The following is a 20,680-nucleotide window of genomic DNA, read 5'->3' as shown; positions in this document are numbered from 1 at the left end:
TGAGTCAGTTGGTATATGTAGTGAGTAGTTGAGCTATACATACCAGTAGGTCATGGATTCCATCCCCAGTCTGTGCTGAGTTAGTTGATCACAGCTGGGGTAGCAGAGGGGTGCTACAATTGGCCTTAGTGCTAAGGGGAGAAAACATCTGCCAAGGATCCCATTCCTGATCACTATTCAGTGAATCCTACTGGAAACCCTGTGTGTGAACATCAGGTGAGGACCAGATCAGGCTCACTTGTGAAGTTCCCATGGTTGACTATCCGACCAACTCTCTGGCAGCAGGATGGGACCACTGCCATGACCCAGCACTGATTCCATCACATGTTCTGGGTTCAGCCTCAGTTGCTTATTCTGGACAGGCTCCTGGTGGTAATAATGTCTGCCATTGAGAGCTTGCCACTGGAGGAGGCAGGAAATTGAAAGCTGCTGCAGCATTGAAATGGCTGCAGCAGGCCCAAAGAACAATCCTAGCTTCTGCAATGGAGGCTTTGACTACTTCCACAGTTACCTGGGGCACCACAGCGGAGGGGCTTCTCTTTTCCGGACTCCAAGTAATTATGGCTGAGATAGGAGAAGTGTCTATCATGGTTTTAGCGATCTAATAGGCGTTGTTTGGCCTGCTTTCCACCAGATCAGTAGCCTTGGAGTGCCACAGCCTGGTACCAAGGCATAACAGGTTTGGGCTCTGATGATGCTGTCTCTAAGGTCAGTAGCACCTGTGTGTGCCCCCTGGACATCCTCTCTAATACCTGCTAATGTGGAAGGAAACAGGCAGGACAGTCTGTCCTTACAGCAGCACAAGATGCAGCCAGTAGTAGGTTCTTCTCGGGACTCAGCTGTCCTGCGAGGTGGGCCACCTCAGCCCCAAAATGCTCATGCAGAAATGCAACAGTCAACCATCTTCACACTTCTGCTCATTGACGGAGCACCGAGGAAAAGTAGATTTAGATTGAAAAGGCAGACAACTTTTTCAGAGGTATCGGAGCAAACACGGTAATGAGGGAAACACACATCATAAGGGCAAATCTACAAATCAGTCTTCAGCCATTGGTTTTACATGTGCAAACATCTTGGAGTGGGAGATATGGAACTTGGGAGATATGGAAGTTGGGAGATATGGAAGTTGGGAGTGTACGTCACATGTGAAGATGATTGCATTTCTGGGTGGGAGCAGGGGGGAGAAAGAAAGAACTTCCATTTTTATAGTATCTTTCATGTCCTCAAGACATCCCAACTATTTTGAAATGTAGTTACTGTTATATAGGGAAACACAACAGCTAATTTTACATACACCAAGGTGCCAAAACAATGACCAGTTAATCTGTTTTGATGTGTTGTTTAAGGGATAAATGTTTGCTAGGACACTGGGAGAATTCTTCTTCCCCTATTCAAATAGTGCCATGGAATTTTTTACAGCCATCTGGCCAGGCAGATGTAAGAATAAACAGGTCAAGGAAGATTTGAGCAAGAGCCCATGAAGATATGATGTACATATAATTTTAATTACATGCCTGGTAATGAAACAGTTGAAACTAAAATGCTGTAGTCCTAGGTAATGTCTTTAAATTAATTCAGTAAGAATGCTTTGTTGAGATAAACTGCTCATGGTCGACCTGCCTTATCTTAATCACTGTAGCTCAGGACAATATCCTGTCTCCCTGCAGAAATTAACTTGTTGAGATAAGCCGCTCATGGCTGATCGGCCTCGTCTCCCTCCAGTCTAAGCTCATCAAGCTGATGATAACCAATCAACCTTATCTTCCTTGACTTTAATATGTTGGAAAAACAACATCCCATTTCGAGACTCCAGGTGCAAGGGTCGGGCTTGTACCAATTACAAAACCAGTATAAGTACAGATGATTGTAAGAGGTCAGGAATAGAGGTAAAGCTACAGAGGAGAAGAGAACGAGGTCAGTTATGGCTCTACTCAAGAATGGAATGGGGTAATATCATTCTGTTCTTATGACTATCACTTGAGCATTGTAATTGTCTTAATTTGTGCATGGTTTGATCACCTCAATAAAGAATCTCATCGCCACCCATAAGGTCTCAGGGTCAGATTTAGTACTCAGACAAGGCTTCAGTTTAACATTCCATCCAAAAGATGGCACCTCCAACAATGCAGCATTCCCTCAGTACTGCACTGATGTTTCAGTCCAGCTATTTTGCTCAAGGCAATATTTTTTAAACATATCATCATTACAACTAGAAACATACACAGTAGATTTACAGGCGAGTGGGATTCCAGCTGTAGACATTCCAATATTTAAATGGGTTTTCAGCAGGAATGGGTGCGCGGTCAGAAAAATCAGCCAACTCACCGATATCAGCACCTGAAATTCTAATGTCTCATCTATAAAGACCGGCCCAACTCAATGAAAATGGCAGTTCTTAAGAACACGATTCTTAAGAACAGGATTACGCTGGAGGAGTAATCTGGGACAAGATTGCTAAACTGTCCAATTTGAGCAATGAAAAGAATTGTACTTACTAGCTTTCATGGCCAAGTGTTGCTGGGATGGGAATTCTTTTTGAGATCCATGTATCCCTGTATTAAGGAAAAGGAGATGAATACATTGACTGTGCATTGGAAAGGTGACAATGGAAGCAACACTTACAGGCTCTCTGGATGGCTCAGTGACTAAATTCACTGCCCACTATTCAGCCATACAAACCAAGAAGGTCCCACATTCAATCCCTGTGTTTGTGCTGATTTCAGTCAGGGCAGCAACATGATTGTTACAATTGTCCTCGGCGTGCCTGGGTTAGGAGTAAGAAAGACTCGCATTTATATCGTGCCTTTCACAACCTCAGGGAGTCCCAAGTCGCTTTACAGCCACTGAATAACTTTTGAAGTGTAGTCACAGTTGTAATGTAGGAAACATGGCAGCCAATTTGCACACAGCAAGGTCCCACAAACAGCAATGTGATAATCACCAGATCATCTGTTTTTAGTAATGTTGGCTGAGGATAAATATTGGCCAGGACACTGGGGATAACTCCCCTGCTCTTCTTTGAAAAGTGCCAGGGGATCTTTTACATCCACCTGAGAGGGCAGAAGGGGCAATGGTTTAATGTCTCATCCGAATGACGGCACTTCTGACAGTGCAGCACTAGAGTGTCAGCCTAGATTTTGTATTCAGATATCTGGGGTGGGGCAGTCCGAAAGGAGTTTCTCCTTCTGTTTTCCAGTGTCTCCTGCTGGAAAGTGCATGTGTGCAGATGTTGGGTGAGGGCAGACTTGGCTCTGATGCTCGCCATGATGGAATACTGCCTGATACTCCCTGCCTGGGCTCAGAGGTGAATAGCCCATTGAGTGTGTTACCAGAGGACAGCTGGCCCATGTGCAGCCTGTACCTGAGCACCTTCAGGAGAAGGGAGAAAACTAGACAAAAACATTAGATGGGTCAGGAACATAAAATCAAACAGAAGGGTAGAGGGTAGTTAATGAGAAATCGCTGAACTGAATTCACAATCATTTTCAGAAAATAAGTTTTTGTCAGACTCACCAAAATATACCCCCAGGATGATGGCAGCTATGATGAGACACAAGGACAGCACAGCCAAGGGCACTTTAAAGTGAAGGGCATTCCTGAATTCTGTCTTTGGCTCTATGACTGGCAGTTTGTCCAACTCTTTGTTTGGTTCCATGTTTGTACTGATAGTGCCAGAAGATGCTCTGTAAAATAAACCGCCTTGTATTAAATGACAACTCAGGATTGGCAAGGGGACTGACAAATTGGGCAAATCGCTCACTGTGGTAAAAGGTCCAAATCCAAGGGTCACAAGTTGAAAATGAAGACGTTAGTGAGAAGGGGAGTCAGAGAGAATTCTTTCACCCAAAGGGTAATAGGGTTGTGGAATAAGTTCCTGTGGATGGGTATTGAAGAGGGTGGTATTATTAAAATTAAGAGGCAATTAGACATAATTCTAGAGAGAAGGGATTGAGGGATATGTTGAAAAGGTGGCTTTGATCTGTCAAAAAGCCTTTATCTGTTACTTTTTAAAAAAAGTTTACTTTTTGTTGCATTTTTCTCTCCTGCTCTCCTGAAGGTGCTGAATCTCTCTGGGGTATGGTTTCAGCGCTTTGAATCTTGCTAGGGTACAGACACCCACTGAGGTATAGTTGGCCCTCACTGGGTATGGATCTCCAGGCACTAACTCCCATTGGGTACGGTTCCCCTGGCAGAGTAGATACAGGGCCGTTACCGGGGCTGTCGATGCGGGGCTGGTACTGGGGCCATCGATGCAGGGCCGTTACCAGGGCCGTCGATGCAGGGCCGGTACCGGGGCCGTTACCGGGGCCGTCGATACGGGGCCGGATATTTAACAGGGATGTAGATACAGGGTCTTTTACTAGGGACCAAGATACAGGGCATTTATCAGGGATTTACCCAGGAGCCAATATTGCACAGCACTACAGAACCAAGTCTGATTCTGAAGCCACTTACAGTTTAGTAACTGCATAAAATAAATAAATAAAAATGCGATGCGAGACATTAATCTACAGTTTCGCTTTACTTTTTTAAAAGTTATGAATTTTGTGCTTATTGAGGTGAAGGATGTTAGAGTTGCGGAATGAGATATTTTCTATCTCAGGCACCTAGTGTTAGTATCAAGCATTCCCAGACCAGTTAGGGTACAGGTTAGTTGCAGAGTAAAGCTCCCTCTACACTGAACCAACAATGTGCCTCAACCTCTGAAGAGTGCCCCTTACTGCACCAGTCTGAGATTTTCCCATGTCCCACAGCAGCCATGTGACCTCTCTGAGTGAGACTCCCAAATTAGTGCTAAATTAGTGTCAGTTTTGTGCTGTAGGCCCATTCCCAGTAATACCTGGGTTGAGACTGGGATCGTTACAGCCAGAAAAGGGAGGAGACTTTCATCCCATTAATAGGGACAGTGCTGCTTTTAAAGAGGGCACAAAGATTGCACATTAAAAATATTCCTGTTGCAAATTGGAACCTTGTTATCAAAGATCAGGTACGACAGTCCCACTCACAACCTGAATTTCCAGATGTGTTGGGAAACTAAGCACCTTATCTGGGATTGTCGGTGCATATCCTCATCAGATGAATAATTAGTTTCAGGTCTCGGTCATTCTGGAACACCACATTCAATATATTCAATACGGCCTCTTTATCTCTGAGCTAGAGGCTAAGTAAGGGATTATGCTGTTATTGGTAATTATGGAGAATTAGTCACCTTTTCTGACCCATCCCAGGCTTAAAGCCATGATGTTAATTGTATCAATTCCCTAAATTTCTGTTGTAATTAAATTGATCTGGTACAAAACTACAAACTTGGATTAAATACAAGATACTAAAGTGGGATAAAACGGAAGTTTCTCCTCGTCTTGATGGAGTTCAGGCCGGTGGAACTTCTGCCCGTCCCTCCGTATCCAGCCCAGCCTGACCCATTTTCTTCGATCAGGGCTCATTATATATGCACAGCGCTGCAGCACCAGCAGTGTTAAAGAGGCAGAAGTGCCCTGAAGATTAGAGGAGATGTCCCACTGAAGATCTCAGTGCGGCTTCCAATAGTTAAGTATTGGGAGTGGTATGGAGAGAGAGGAGGCCGCTACAAGGCCCTCGTCCTCCATTGGGGTCACCTCAGAGTCATTACCACCACTTGCTGGGACCTAAAGGCACCTTCCCCATGGCGTAACCGCCTCCAGACCTACAACCTTCCCAGGTCTCTGTGCTCCTCCAATTGTCATCGCTCCACCATTGGCGGCTGTGCCTTCAGCTCTGGAACTCCCTCCCTAAACCTCTTCACCTCTCTACCTCTCCCTCCTTCTTTAAGAGGCTCCTTAAAACCTACTTCTTTGACCAAACCTTTGGTCACCTTTCCGAATATCTCTTTGTGTGGCTTGGTGTCAAATTTTGTTTGAAGTTGCTCCTGTGAAGTGCCTTGGGACGTTTTTCTATGTTAATGGCGCTATATAAATGCATGTTGTTGTTGTCCTGCGACAGAATGAGTTAGAGTAGGAGACGGTGTGAAGAATGTCGATTTTAGCAGAGTGATGGTGCAGGAAGAGTATGTAGGGCAGGGGATTTGGAGTTTCAGAGGAACAAGTGAGGAATGTTCAGAGGACCACTGACTACAGTTGTATCAATAAAATAGAGAGGCAAAATGGAGAGAGTTTGGTCATTAGAGACGAGAGAGGTATTGCCTCAGATGGCAGGCTTTTTCTTGTACCCTGTGAAAGGGGGATTAGAAGAGTCTCCCAGATATGGGAGCAGGAATTAAGTCTTGGGATGGACTTAGGGTTTAGAGTTAAGAGTTGTTGAGGAGAAAAATGTCCTGGAATGAGAGAGGAAACTGAGCTTCTTGGAGGCAGCTGTAATGACAAAGGAGATGTGAGAGTTCCATTAGAGATCGGTGGACATAGTCACGGCAGGAATGTGGACAGAAGAAAGATTATGGGTGGAGCCTCAGGTACAAATTACTCTACTCTGAAAAAGTGAAATTCCTCAAACATCACTGGTCCTGAATATTCCCTGTTACACTCCCTACATTCTGTGCGAGGAAAGTTATCCTCCACATTCTCTGCCTGTGTTTTCGTTTTTCACCACCAATTTCCCCTCTCCCATCTCCTGAAGGCTGGCTGGATATGAAGGTTGTGTGTCCTCTAGTACCTTGCCCAGATGACCATCATGTGTGAGCCTAGATAGTGAATGTCAGCAGGCTATTCAACCATGGAGGGACCACAGTTGAGTCCAATCAAGTCCTCACCTGACACCCACAAATGTGCATTTTTCAGCAGGGGTTATGGAATAGTGATCAGGAGCAGGAACCTTGGAAGAATCGCCCCTTCCTATCCCATGGGCAATGTAATCAATTGTAGTACCCCTACTACTGCCGTAGCTGAGATCCCTCTCTCTACCCTTCAGTCCTCGCAAATTACTGCCCCATCTCCAACCTCCCTTTCTTTTCCAAAGTCCTTGAAAGTGTTCTTGCCTCGCAAATCCATGCAAAACTCTCCTGCAACTCCCTGTTTGAATATCTCCAATCAGGTTTCCACCCCTCCCGCAACACCGAAACAGCCCTAACCAAAGCCAAGAACGATATTCTCTTGTTTATAGGGTAACTGATTTATCATTCTTTTTCAAAGCTGCAGTGAAGCTGTTCTTCCCCTGTTAACATGATATCTACAGCCCTATAATTTGCTGTTAATTATACCCTCCAGTGAACCAGGTGAGACCATTATTTGGTGCTACAGATATCACAATAGCCTCACAGTCCAGTGTAATTTGTCTGCTGTTTTTTTAACTGCTGTGATTGTAAGGAATGCTGATTTAATTTGAGATCAGGTTTATTATAAATAATGGCAGGGTGTGAGTGGGAGACGGGACTAAGATACCATCACTGAACTACTCAGGCTTTCCCTTCAGTTTATGATCCCCTCATGTTAAATTAGACGGTTAGAAGTTCCAAATGACTTGAAATTCATTCTTGTTAAATGAGGCTCCCTGTAACTATGTTGCATTTGATTCCAAGTATCTGATCAGTGAGACTCGTTCACGAGATTACAGCCTGGATATCAGCCGCTACAATAGAGGAAAGTCATTCCAAGTGCATTAAGTGCCTAATATCACTGACAGTAATCTTTAACATCGTACTTTTGAACAGTATTTAAGGACCCAGCCATCTTCACACTTATGGGAAAGTGGGTAGTATAAATCCAGAATCAGATCTGACTGGATTCCAATATATTTAAGTCGGGTGTGTGAGAGCCCCTTGGAGCAGTCGAGAGCCGGATTCATTCACTAACACCGACGGGAGTGTAAGTCCGGGTCAGTGTGAGAGTCCCTGAGGATCTAGATCGCATCACTTTGGACTCGACACCCTGTGACTTGTACATCGAGGTCAGCGTGAAGCCGGCTTTTTAACGTAATAAGACGCCCTCCTTGGTCTAATGTGGTGATGGACTGGGGTGGACAAATGTAAGGAGTCACACAACACCAGGTTATAATCCAACAGCTTTATTTGAAATCACAAGCTTTCGGAGCTTTGCTCCTTCGTCAGGTGAAGTGAAGAGATGCATATAGGCACAGCATATATAGTCAGAGAACAATGCCAGGCATTGTTCTCTGACTATATATGCTGTGCCTATATGCATCTCTTCACTTCACCTGATGAAGGAGCAAAGCTCCGAAAGCTTGTGATTTCAAATAAAGCTGTTGGACTATAACCTGGTGTTGTGCGATTCCTTACATTGGTCTAACATAGACACAGATGCGCAGAGCTCTCAACTAATAGGCCGTTTGTGATTCGCAGCCCACAGTACAACTCTGCTTGCCAGCTGCATTTTGCACTCCTGGACCAATTGTGCAATTTGGCCACAGCTACACAGGAACGTTGTCCATCAGGTGGCAAATGAGCAGCTGATAAGTTTATTTTACACTGAAAGAGAATATGTTTAAATATTGTCATTGCTAAAAAAAAAAATTAATTATTCTCCCCATTGATTGACGTGTTAGTCGGGTGGTCACAGAGGCTTCCACTGCACAAAGCACAAAAGATGTTTCCGATTTTAAAGTAACTTTAGTCAGAAAGTAATTAAACCTGAAGGAGCACAAAAAGAAAAAGAATGGCCCAATAATGAGATGACAGGAGTTGTCAAACCAGCTCCCTCCCATGTTATTGTCTTTAGCTTCCTTTTGGAGAGTTTTACTTTGCAAACATTTAAACTTTTGTTTTAATTGCAGAATTATGTTAACCTGCAAGTCTCATCCCCCACCTATCATACCACCCTCTTCCCTCCCTCCCCCCATGATTCCCCCTCTCCTCTTCTCTTTCCCCCTCCCCTTCTCTTCTCCCCTCTCCTCTTCTCTTTCCCCCTCCCCTTCTCTTCCCCCCTCTCCCCTTCTCTTCTCCCCTCTCCCCTTCTCTTCCCCCCTCTCCCCTTCCCTACCCCCCTCCCCTTCTCTTCTCCCCTCTCCCCTTCTCTTCCCCCCTCCCCTTCTCTTCTCCCCTCTCCCCTTCTCTTCCCCCCCTCCCCTTCTCTTCCCCCCCTCTCCCTCTCTCTCCATCATGCTCTCCTCCCTTTCTATTCCCTCCTTCACCATCACCCTCTCCCTTATCTCCATCACCCTTTCCTTCCTATCTTTCTCCCAATCACTCTCTCCCTCTGTCACCCTCTTCTTCCTCCCCACCGCACCAATTCATTGCAAATTACTCGATGCAGTAAATTGAAAACCCCTTAATTTGTTAAATTCACTGGAGTCCAAATGAACTGCCACATAACTGAAATCCAGTTCTGGGTTACTTCATTTCAATCCCTTTAATCTGATTTCTAGTTTGTTTTCAATTCCTCATTTACCATTTTATATACTCTGCCACACTGAATATTATCTTTAGATGTTTACTATTGAACTATCCTGAGTAAAATTAAATTATAAATTTACATTTCTTGCACAAAAAATACAAAGTTACAGTTTTTACAACTTGCTCTTAACCGTCTGGCAGGTCAGGGACACCTGCCTTTTATAGCTTAAAGGATCTCAAACGGTAATAATTATCCCCATCAATTAATTTACTGATTTAAAAATAAGAAATAATGCATTCAAACCTGTTCCGTGGGTATCAGCTGCAACAGAACTTTCAGCAACAGGAGCCAGAATGTGAAGTGGGTAAAACTGCAGACACTGACACCCTAACCCGCTAACACTAACTAAAGAATTGACTAACACTCACTCTAACTCATTTACTCGCTCACTCACACACACAATCATTAACGGACTGACATGAACACACAGCTGCCCAGTCCCAGGAATTCTTCCTTTAAAACCCCTGGGGGTGGAGCTGAGAGATCATTGACTTACTGCCAGGTACCAAGGAAAGCTAACCTTTGTTCAAACCAATAAACTCAAAGAAAGCCCCCTCCCTCTCTGAATCAGATCGTATTAAAGACAGCCCAGTGTAAATGATTGGCCATTATCCACAGAATGAACAAGCTCTTCGCCTTCTGCCATCATGTTTCCTCTGGTGGGGTAACGTGCCTTGTGATTGCAAGGTGATTACTTGATAAAATGTGGAGATATCTGAACATAGAAATTCTGGCCCCTGGAGGATGCAGGTGTGGAACTGCAATTTGAGGCAGAACGCAGATCCACTGTGTTTCCACCCCATTTATGTCAAGTTGGAACATCTGACCCAGGGGAGGGGTGCTTTCTGTGGCAGCTTTTTGACGGCGTGGCCGTGGGGCATTCCTGGTATATCCCAGGAATTCCGCCCAGCTCACCTGTGTTATGTCCAGCAGTTCCCACACCTGCTAAAAGGCTTCTGTTCATGGCCTACAGTAGAGAATTCAAATGGCAATCAATCTCAGAAGGATCAGTTGCTGAGGGACTAGGAGCCTCAGAGCACTCGAGCGAAGAAATAAAATGGACCTTATTTTTCCTCAGTCCTATAAGGGCCATGGGCTGCACCCTTCAGCCACTCTGAGTTTCCACAATGGGGCAGGACCCTCTGTTGAATTTCTACATGTGCACGATTATTCAAGTTGGATAAAGGACCGTCACCCCGTCCCAAATTATGGGGACGAGGTCGCAGAGCGTCCAAAGCAACTGGCAGAAATCTCGCGCCATTGCACTTCCACCACCCTGAATGGGTTTGTGGAGTTTCCAGGCTCTGATATCCAGATGGCCTGTGAGTTGTCACTTGGCACATTTCACCCACAAGACAAACGGAATATTACAAAAATTATTTCATGCAAGGTTGACCATCTCCATCCTGCAAAATAAAGTTTTAAATGACTTAAAGGGTAAAGAAAGGAAGAACTTTCATTTATATAGCGCCTTTGACAACCTCAGGATGTCCCAAAGCTACTTTCGGCCAATTAAGTACTTTTGAAGTGTAGTCACAGTTATAAAGGGTTAATTTTACATAAAGGAAGCTGTGGAGAGACAGAAGGGGTTTAGGGTCTAGATGGCTGAAGCACAGCTGCCAATGATGGGGTGAAGGGTAGGAGGGGGGAATGTGCAACAGGCCAGAGTTGGAGGCACAGAGTTTGAGGGGGTTATAGGACTGGAACTGGTTATAGAGTTTTGGAGCGGCAAGATCACGAAAGGATCTGAACATGAGGACAAGAATTTTAAATCTGAGGCTTTGGGGAACTGGCAGCCAATGTATGCCAGCGAACACAGGGATGATGGGTGAGCAAGACTCGGTGTGGGATAGGATATGGGTAGATACTAGTATAGTTTTGGATGAGCTGAAGTTTATGCAGGGTGGAGGTTGGGAGGCCATTGGAATAGTCAAGTCTGGAGGTGACAAAGGAATGGATGAGGGTTTCAGCAGCAGAGGGAGTGTGGAGGTGGGTGATGTTACAGAGGTGGAAGTAGGCGGTCTCTGTGATGAAGGGGCTGTGGGGTCGGAAAGTCAGATCAGGGTCAAATAGGTTATGAACAGTCTGGTTCAGCATGAGACAGTGACCGGGGAGGGCCACGGTGATACACGATGGAAGACTTGCTATCTACTGGGCTTTGGACCAGACAGACCAGAATTTCTAAACGATAAACTGGAAATCAAGATGTGATAAAATAGAATTGCTTTTCCCTGTGGCTCATGACACAGAGCAGGTGGTTATCAGCTGCTATCCCAATAAAGTAAAAGTAAAATTAAAATTACTTTTTATACACAAAAAAGCGCAAAGTTACATATTTTAGAATTTGTTTCTAACACTCCAGCAGTCTTGGCACGTTGTTCTTTTTTACATCAAAGAACCCAAAACTGTAGTAATTGTTCCCAACAATTAAATGATCAATTTAAGAAATAATGAAAGCCCCTGCATTTAAACCTTTTCCGCTGGCACCAGCTGCAATAAAACCTCCATCAGCAGCAACCAGAATGTGGAATAGGTGAAAATGCAGACAGCCTGACACTATTACTAACACTAATATTGACACTAACACTGGCACTATAACTACTACTATGATTGACACTGACACTAACACTAAAACTGACACAAGCACTGGCGCTCTCATACTGTCACTGCCCAGTCTGCATTTATTGGAGTGTTCTTTCAAGACACAGTGTAATATTCTGTTTCACAATTTGTACATTAATGAAGAAACTTCCTTCCAAAGTGGTGAGGAGAAAGCCGATATTTTTCAACAATCTATCCTTACAGGCTCGTGCCCCCTCTGATCTGGGGCCCAGTATATGCAGGTTTGTGGCTCTTAACATGCTCCAATCCCCACTCAATAACATTTAATTTTTAACTCAACCCCATTATTTTCACTTCCTCATAGCCCCTCCCTATAGACATAAGCCTTTCTTTGTCTTTCATACAAATCCTCAGTCTTCTGTCTCTCCTAGAATTTTACATTTGGCCCCAACCACCTCTGCCGGCTTTCAGAAAGAGTTATCCCTCATCCATTATCCCGTTCCCCTGCCCTGTCCTCGCATGCTTTAAAATTTGTCTTTTTCAAATATTTATCCACTTTTCTTATATAAGCTGTGACGGATTCTACTTCCTCTGGTACAACACTCAATGATCCTATCAACCCTCTGTGTAAAACAATTTCTCCTACCTCCCCCCTCATTCTTTTGGCGATGATCTTAAATTGCTACCCTCTCAATATTGACTCACCAACCCAGTGGAATTAATTTTTCTTTACTTATTTTATCAAAACCCCTGATAGGATTGTGCCTTTGTCTGGCAAGGATAGGCTTTATGTAACCAGGTATATTATCCAAACCTCCCCCTTCCTTTTCAGCCCAAACAGATAGGATCCTTCCTATCTCGCTGCTAGGAAGGGCAACCAACATAAGAGATGAAAGTGCTCCCCCGCCTCCCCAGCATGTTCTAGATGCTGCCCATCCTCATCCTTGTTTAGCAGTTCCAAGATTTTGACAGGGCAGGAAAGCAGCCAAGAATATGCCTGAGACAGCTCCAAATCCCCATAAAAGATGCTCAATTCCTGGAATCATTGCCTGGAACAAGGCCTCCCCCCAAAATCTCTGGCCTGTTACACATTCTCCCACTGACAAGCCGCTATAAAAGACCAATGAGTACACATGAGCACCCAACCATATCCCTGATCCTGGCAATTTGGGAGGGAGGCTTGCAGCGCATTGAAGATGCCTTTTGCTTCGCTCCCCACTGTGATGCAACAGTGAACATGCCAGTTTCAAGGCGTGGCATGAGAAAGGCATCAGCAAGTTGGGCAAACTACTCCACCAGGGTCAGATCATGCCCTTCCAGCAACTGGCCAACAATTTTAGATCATCCAATATGACTACTTCCACTACCTCTAGATCCACCACTGCATCCAGCCCTGTGCCCTGTAAAATCCAGCGCAAAGTGACTCCATCACTGCCACACTTCAGCCTCCAGTCAATACTATCTACCTCTGCACTAAACAGCACAGATAATCTAAGTGGAACTGTATCCCAGCAAGGGTCAGCACCTGGGAACCACCCCAGTGAGACTTAACATCAGAGAACTGTACCCCAGCGAAAGTTAGCACCAGAGAACTGTACCCCAGTGAAAGTTAGCACCAGAGAACTGTACCCCAGTGAAAGTTAGCACCAGAGAACTGTACCCCAGTGAAAGTTAGCACCAGAGAACTGTACCCCAGTGAAAGTTAGCACCAGAGAACTGTACCCCAGTGAAAGTTAGCTGTAGGGAATTGTATCCCAGCAAAAGTCAGCACCTTCACGAGAGAAGAGACAAAGTTTACAGCAAATGTCTGTTGTTCAGTTCCTGACAGAGGAAAATGGAGAGCCACATCACAGAAGAGATGTAAATATTTATTTGAAATAAAATTACATGTAAAATAATTAGCTATTTAAACCTCACCGAACAAGAATACAAACACTATACTATACACAGGCTGACTGGTAAACTCGGTCACTTTTGTGTTAGTCACAATGAGATTGAACTGGAACCAGTTCAGAATTACTCTGAACACAGGCCTGACCCATTCCTTCTGATTCGGTGTCAGTACTCTGAGTGGGGGAGGGAATGGCAGAGCAGAGAAATGCAATGACTATTCAAACCAGGATGCATTGCTGGGGGAAATGTAGGGACAGGCTGATTTCAAATCTATCTCTCAGCCTGAATGTAAACAAACCAGAGGTGAACAATTTGCTTCCAAGGGTTTTGCTATCTAGGCAGTTTCAAAAGAAGGCAGTTTACCAACACCTTCCCAAGGGCATCTAGGGATGGATAAGAAATGCTGGCCTTGCTAGTGATGCCCATGCCTCAAGAATTAATGAAAGCAACAACGTTGCTCAGAGTTGTAACACTTCCATTGTGCCTGAAACTATTTACAAAGTGACCTGATGCTCTGTTTACTCTAAACAACTTTCATTTCTTTAGCACTCATTGTCCACAGAGAATTCTCAAAGGAATTGAGAAGACAATGCAAGTAAATTCTTGTGTTGTACCCTGCACCAGACTGTATTAGATTTACCTGGAGCCAAACCCTGGAATGTACCACCAGCTGACCTGTCCATTCCCTCTATTCCTGCAAAGGCTGGCTAGGGAGCGTTGGAGAATGGTTAGCGTTACTTTTAACTTTTTATGCTGCGCGTTACTGTTTGTTATCCATCCCTCTAATCGTTCATCGGTACAGGACAGGTACAAAAAAAATACATTGGCTCAGTGAGTTCATCCAGTGAGAGGCTGAGCCATACTGACCAGAAAGGCTCCAGGTTCCAGATTCCATCCGTGGTCTGTGCTGTCAGCCGAGGCAACAATAGAAATGCTGCATTTGGCCTCAGTGCTTCTGAGTTAGAGAATGAAAAATAAGCCAGGGTTTCTCCTTGTGATTACTATCCAGCGACCGCCTGCTGGAAGATGTGTGTGTGTCTTCATTGGGTGATGGCTGGGTTTGGGTGAATGGTTTTAATGAACCATGTTGATGTTGTGTATATGGACTTTCAAAAGGCGTTTGATAAAGAACCACATAATAGGCTTGTCAGCAAAATTGAAGCCCACGGAATAAAAGGGATAGTGGCAGCATGGATAGGAAATTGGCTCAGTGACAGCAAACAGAGAGTAGTGGTGAACGGTTGTTTTTCAGACTGGAGGAAAGTATACAGTGGTGTTCCCCAGGGGTCGGTACTAGGACCACTTTTGATATATATTAATGACTTGGACTTGGGCGTACAGGGCACAATTTCAAAATTTGCAGATGACACAAAACTTGGAAGTGTAATAAACAGTGAGGAGGATAGTAATAAGAAACATAAGAAATAGGAGCAGGAGTAGGCCATAGCGCCCCTCGAGCCTGCTCCGCCATTCAATAAGATCATGGCTGATCTTCGACCTCAACTCCACTTTCCCGCCCAATCCCCATATTCGTTGATTCCCTTAGAATCCAAAAATCTATCGATCTCAGCCTTGAATATACTCAATCACTGAGCATCTACAGCCCTCTGGGGTAGAGAATTCCAAAGATTCACAACCCTCTGAGTGAAGAAATTTCTCCTCATCTCAGTCCTAAATGGCCAACCCCTTATCCTTAGACTATGCCCCCTAATTCTAGACTCTCCAACCAGGGGAAAAGCCCCTCAGCATCTACCCTGTCAAGCCCTCTCAGAATCTTATATGTTTCAATGAGATCACCTCTCATTCTTCTAAACTCCGGAGAGTATAGGCCCATTCTACTCAATGTCTCCTGATAGGACAACCCTCTCATCCCAGGAATCAATCTAGTGAACCTTTGTTGCACCGCCTCTAAGGCAATATATCTTTCATTAGGTAAAGAGACCAAAACTGTACGCAATACTCCAGGTGTGGTCTCATCAAAGCCCTGTATAATTGCAGCAAGACTTCCTTAATCTTGTATTCCAATCCCCTTGCAATAAAGGGCCAACATACCATTTGTCTTCCTCATTGCTTGCTGCACCTGCATGTTAAATTTCTATGTTTCATGTACAACAACACCCAAATCCCTCTGCACACCAGCTTTCAATAGTTTCTCATCATTTAAAAAATATTCTGCTTTTCTATTCTTCCGATCAAAGTGAATAACCTCATATTTCCCCACATTATACTCCATCTGCCACCTTCTTGCCCACTCACCTGTCTATATTCCTTTGCAGACACTTTGGGGTAAATTTTAATGGAGACCTGGGAAGAGGACAGTGGGGGAGGATGAGGACGGGATGGATTTCCCAGACGTCCTTACGATTTTGACGTAAGGACGTCTTTCATTTTTTTTGCAGGTTTCCCGCCCGACAGGCCAGCCAGATCGACAGGTTGGCTGTCAGTCGGATGGGAGAACAGCCAGGGAGCGGATGCCAGCAGGTAAGTCTTAGATGGGAAGGGGTTCGGTCATCAGTGGGGAGGGGTCAGTGTTGGGGTCGGGAGTGATCGGGGTCATTGGGGTCATCAGGGGGTCAGTCATTGGGGGAGTTATCGGGGTCAGTGGTCATTGGGGGGTCATCAGGGGTTCTCATGGGGGGTGTCAGACGCTGGGGGGGTCAAAGATCGTGGGGGTCGGTGATCATGGGGAGTCAGAGATCATGGGGAGGTGTCGGTCACCGGGGAGGTCGGAGATTATGGGGGGGTGGGTTGGGGGTTGGCCGATCATGTGTATGGGATCGCGGCAGATAGGCTTGTTGGGCCTAGAGGAAACACTCCTGCTCCTCCTGGTCCAAAAGCAGTGCAATAAAGGCACTTACCTGCTGATCTGGGCCTTCCCACATCTTCTTATGTGGTGTGGAGCAGAAGGTCAGGGAATCCCGGCCACCATGAGTTAAAAATAAAAAACCTGTCAAAATGGAGGCCAGCAGCCTCCTTAAAAGATTTCACTGACCGACCTGCCTCCTGAGAGCGGATTGGTCACCCGCTCCTCGACCCGCTTCCGTTAAAACCAGAAGTGGGCGGGTTGGAGGCGGGTTTTCCATTTTTACAATTTTTACCTTCCCGTCCACCCCCAATCCACCTGCTCGTGGGATTAAAATTTACCTCTTTGTGTCCTCCTCGCAGCTCACTTACCCACCTAGCTTTGTATTGTCAGCAAACTTGGATAAATAACATTCAGTCCCTTCATCTAAGTCATTAATATAGATTGTAGATAGCTGAGGCCCAAGCACTGATCCTTGCGGCACACCACTAGTTCAAGCCGCCCAACCTGAAAATGGCTCATTTATTCCTACTCTCTGTTTTCTGTCCGTTAACCAATTCTCTATCAATGCTAATATATTACCCTCAACCCCATAAGCCCTTATCTTGTGTAACAACCTTTTATGTGGCACCTTATCCAATGCCTTTTGAAAATCCAAATATACTACATCCAGTGGTTCCCCTTTATCCACCCTGCTAGTTACACCCTCAAAAAACTCTAATAAATTTGTCAAACATGATTTCCCTTTCATAAAACCATGAATCATATGATTTTCTAAGTGCCCCGTTACCACATCCTTAATAATGGATTCCAGCATTTCCCGAATACTGATGTCAGGCCAACTGGCCTGTAGTTCCCTGTTTTCTCTTTCCCTCCTTTCTTGAATAGCGGTGTCACATTTACTACCTTCCCATGCACAGGACCGTTCTAGGATCTAGGGAATTTTGGAAGATCACAACCAATGTCTATCACAATGATCACAATCACTATCTCTGCAGCCACCTCTTTTAGAACACTAGGAGGTAGGCCATCAGGTCCAGAGGATTTGTTGGCTTTTAGTCCCATTAATTTCTCCAGTACTTTTTCATTACTAATATTAATTACTATAAGTTCCTCACTCTCATTAGACCCTTAGTTCTCCACCATCTCTGGTATATTTTTTGTGTCTTCTACTGTGAAAACAGATAAAAAATATTTGTTTAATGTCTCTGCCATTTCCTTGTTCCTCATTATAATTTCTCCTGTCTCAGCCTCTAAGAGACCCATGTTTACTTTTGCGACTCTCTTCCTTTTTACATACTTGTAAAAGCTTTGCGTTCAGTTTTTATATTTCTTGCTACTTTACTCTCATATTCTATTTTCTCCCTCTTTATCAATTTTTTGGTCATCCTTTGTTGGTTTCTAAAACTCTCCCAATCCTCAAGCTTACTACTCTTCCTCTTCTTTTATGCCTCTTCTTTTAATCTAATACTAGCCTTAACTTCTTTAATTAGCCATGGTGGGATCACTTTTCCCCTGGAGTTTTTATTCCTCAATGGAATGTATATTCATTGAGAATTATGAAATATTTCTTTAAATGTTTGCCATTGTTTAGTTACCATCATATCTTTTAATCTAATTTCCCGATCTACCTTAGCCAACTCGTCCCTCATACCTATGTAATTGACTTTGTTTAAATTTAAGACTCTAGTTTCGGACTTTAAAAGGGCATAGACAGGCTGGTGGAATGGGCGGACACATGACAGATGAAATTTAACGCAGAGAAGTGCGAAGTGATACATTTTGGCAGGAAGAATGAGGAGAGCTAATATAAAGTAAATGGTACAATTTTAAAGGGGTGCAGGAACAGAGAGACCTGGGGTTGTATGTGCACAAATCTTTGAAGGTGGCAGAACAAGGTTGAGAAAGCGGTTAAAAAAGCATATGGGATCCTGGGCTATATAAACAGAGGCAGAGAGTACAAAAGCAAGGAAGTTATGTTGAACCTTTATAAAACACTGCTTCAGTCACAACTGAAGTATTGGGGGTGATTTTAGGAGGCAATTGCGGGTGCGTTGGGGAGGGGCTCCGAAAATTGCAGAAACCCCGTTCAGGTTCAGAAGCCGGCTCCAACCCGCCGACTTCCGAGTTTCCCTGGGACCCACCTGGGGACGCGTGGGTGACCTGAAAACGGAAGTCCTGCCGGCAATCAAAGCCGGCGGGATGACAGTTGAAGAGCCAAATGTACCTAATTGAGGTACTTAAAGCACGTTACCTGTGACAGAGTAAGTTATTTGAACGATTTTTAACTTACCTGGGCGGCTTGCCCACCACCTCTGAACCATGCCTGAAGGGCCGGATCATGGAACAAGAAACTAAATAAAAAACCATGGAAGGAAGTGAAAACACTAAATGAATCTACCTTTGCACCCTGCTCTGATGTCCCCCTCTTCACCCCCCCCCGATCATCCCCCCTCCCCCCCCCCACCCTGGTCTTCCTGTCCAGCGCTGGATCTTCCATTCACCCCCATCCCCCGTCTTCCTGTCCAGCGCCGGATGACGTCTCGCTCTCTCTCTTTCTCGCCCACCCCAACCCTCGCGTTGCAGCTCCTGACGGTAGCCAGCCCCCACCCCCACTCTGCCAACCCGCCACCATTGTAAAATCGAGCCCATTGTGTCCAATTCTGGGCACCGCACTTAAGGAAGGATGTGAAGGCCTTAGAGAGGGTGCAGAAAAGATTTACTAGAATGTTTCCAGGGATGAGGGACTTCAGTTACTTGGATGAACTGGAGAAGCTGGGGTTGTTCTCCTTAGAGCAGAGAAGGTTGAGAGGAGATTTGATAGAAGTGTTCAAAATCATGAAGGGTTTAGATAAAGTAAATAAAGAGAAACTGTTCCCATTTGCGGAAGGGTCGAGAACCAGAGGACACAGATTTAAGGTGATTGGCAAAAGAACCAAAGGCGACATGAGGAAAAACTTTTTTACGCAGCGAGTAGTTATGATCTGGAATGCGCTGCCTGAAAGGGCGGTGGAAGCAGATTCAATCGTGGCTTTCAAAAAGGAATTAGATAAATACTTGAAGGGAAAAGATTTGCAGGGTTACAAGGAAAGAGCAGGGGAATACGACTAACTGGATAGTCTTACAAAGAGCCGGCATGGGCTCTAAGGGCTGAATGGCCTCCTTCTGTTCTGTAATTATTCTATGATTCTAACCAGGAATTTAGCACAACACAAGTTCAACACAGAAGAAAATGGTTTATTTGCCTTCACTGAGAATAATTAACAAGAAGCATCCAGGGGACTGTGTAGGGTTGCCAACTCTTGTTGGACGTATTTCTGGTGGGTTGCTCACGATGTCATGTAACATCTGATCACAGTTTGCAAATGTTATTGTAAAAGTCGGGTCCCCTGTAGTTCAAAGTCTTTGCTCATGGTTCCGTGCTAGCAGTTGTCGTGTGAGAAGTTCGGAGAACTAGAAGGCTGCCCACGGGCAGGTGAAGATAGTGCACAGATCCAAACTAAAAGTGTGAAGCTCCAAAGCAATGGGGTCCTTTGAAGGAATTAATTGGAGTGGGAGATGTGGAGACAAGGCTTCCTTTCAGCACAGGGAAGGAGGAAGATATAGATGGGTTGGTCAGATGGGCGGAACAGTGGCAAATGGAATTTAACCCGGAAAAGTGCGAGGTGATGCACTTTGGAGGGACTAACAAGGCAAGGGAATACACAATGAATGGGAGGACCCTAGGCAAGACAGAGGGTCAGAGGGATCTTGGTGTGCAAGTTCACAGATCCCTGAAGGCGGCGGAACAGGTAGATAAGGTGGTAAAGAAGGCATATGGGATACTTGCCTTTATTAGCCGAGGCATAGAATATAAGAGCAAGGAGGTTATGATGGAGCTGTATAAAACACTGGTTAGGCCACAGCTGGAGTACTGTGTGCAGTTCTGGTCGCCACACCACAGGAAGGATGTGATCGCTTTGGAGAGGGTGCAGAGGAGATTCACCAGGATGTTACCAGGGCTGGAGCGCTTCAGCTATGAAGAGAGACTGGGAAGATTGGGTTTGTTTTCCTTGGAGCAGAGGAGGCTGAGGGGGGACATGAT

At 44.9% G+C, this 20,680-nt stretch overlaps 1 protein-coding gene across 3 annotated transcripts in view; it reads right to left on the bottom strand.

Annotated features, from left to right (window-relative positions):
- tmprss9 (transmembrane serine protease 9) overlaps positions 1-9,768 on the bottom strand; it is a 28,079-nt gene extending 18,311 nt beyond the window's left edge. For all 3 annotated transcript variants that reach the window (XM_067968193.1, XM_067968195.1, XM_067968194.1), the window contains exons 1-3: positions 9,582-9,768; positions 3,514-3,683; positions 2,496-2,552 (exon numbers count right to left, since the gene is read on the bottom strand). In XM_067968193.1, coding sequence (XP_067824294.1) covers positions 2,496-2,552; positions 3,514-3,655 — 199 coding nt within the window. In that variant the 5' untranslated portion in view covers positions 3,656-3,683; positions 9,582-9,768. The remainder of the gene's footprint in view (positions 1-2,495; positions 2,553-3,513; positions 3,684-9,581) is intronic.
- Positions 9,769-20,680: the final 10,912 nt, after the last annotated feature.

The sequence above is a fragment of the Heptranchias perlo genome, chromosome 29 (assembly GCF_035084215.1).
Source record: "Heptranchias perlo isolate sHepPer1 chromosome 29, sHepPer1.hap1, whole genome shotgun sequence".
NCBI classification, from domain to species: domain Eukaryota; kingdom Metazoa; phylum Chordata; class Chondrichthyes; order Hexanchiformes; family Hexanchidae; genus Heptranchias; species Heptranchias perlo.
Note: the sequence above shows the minus strand (reverse complement) of the source record. Positions and strands in the feature narration are given on the sequence as shown.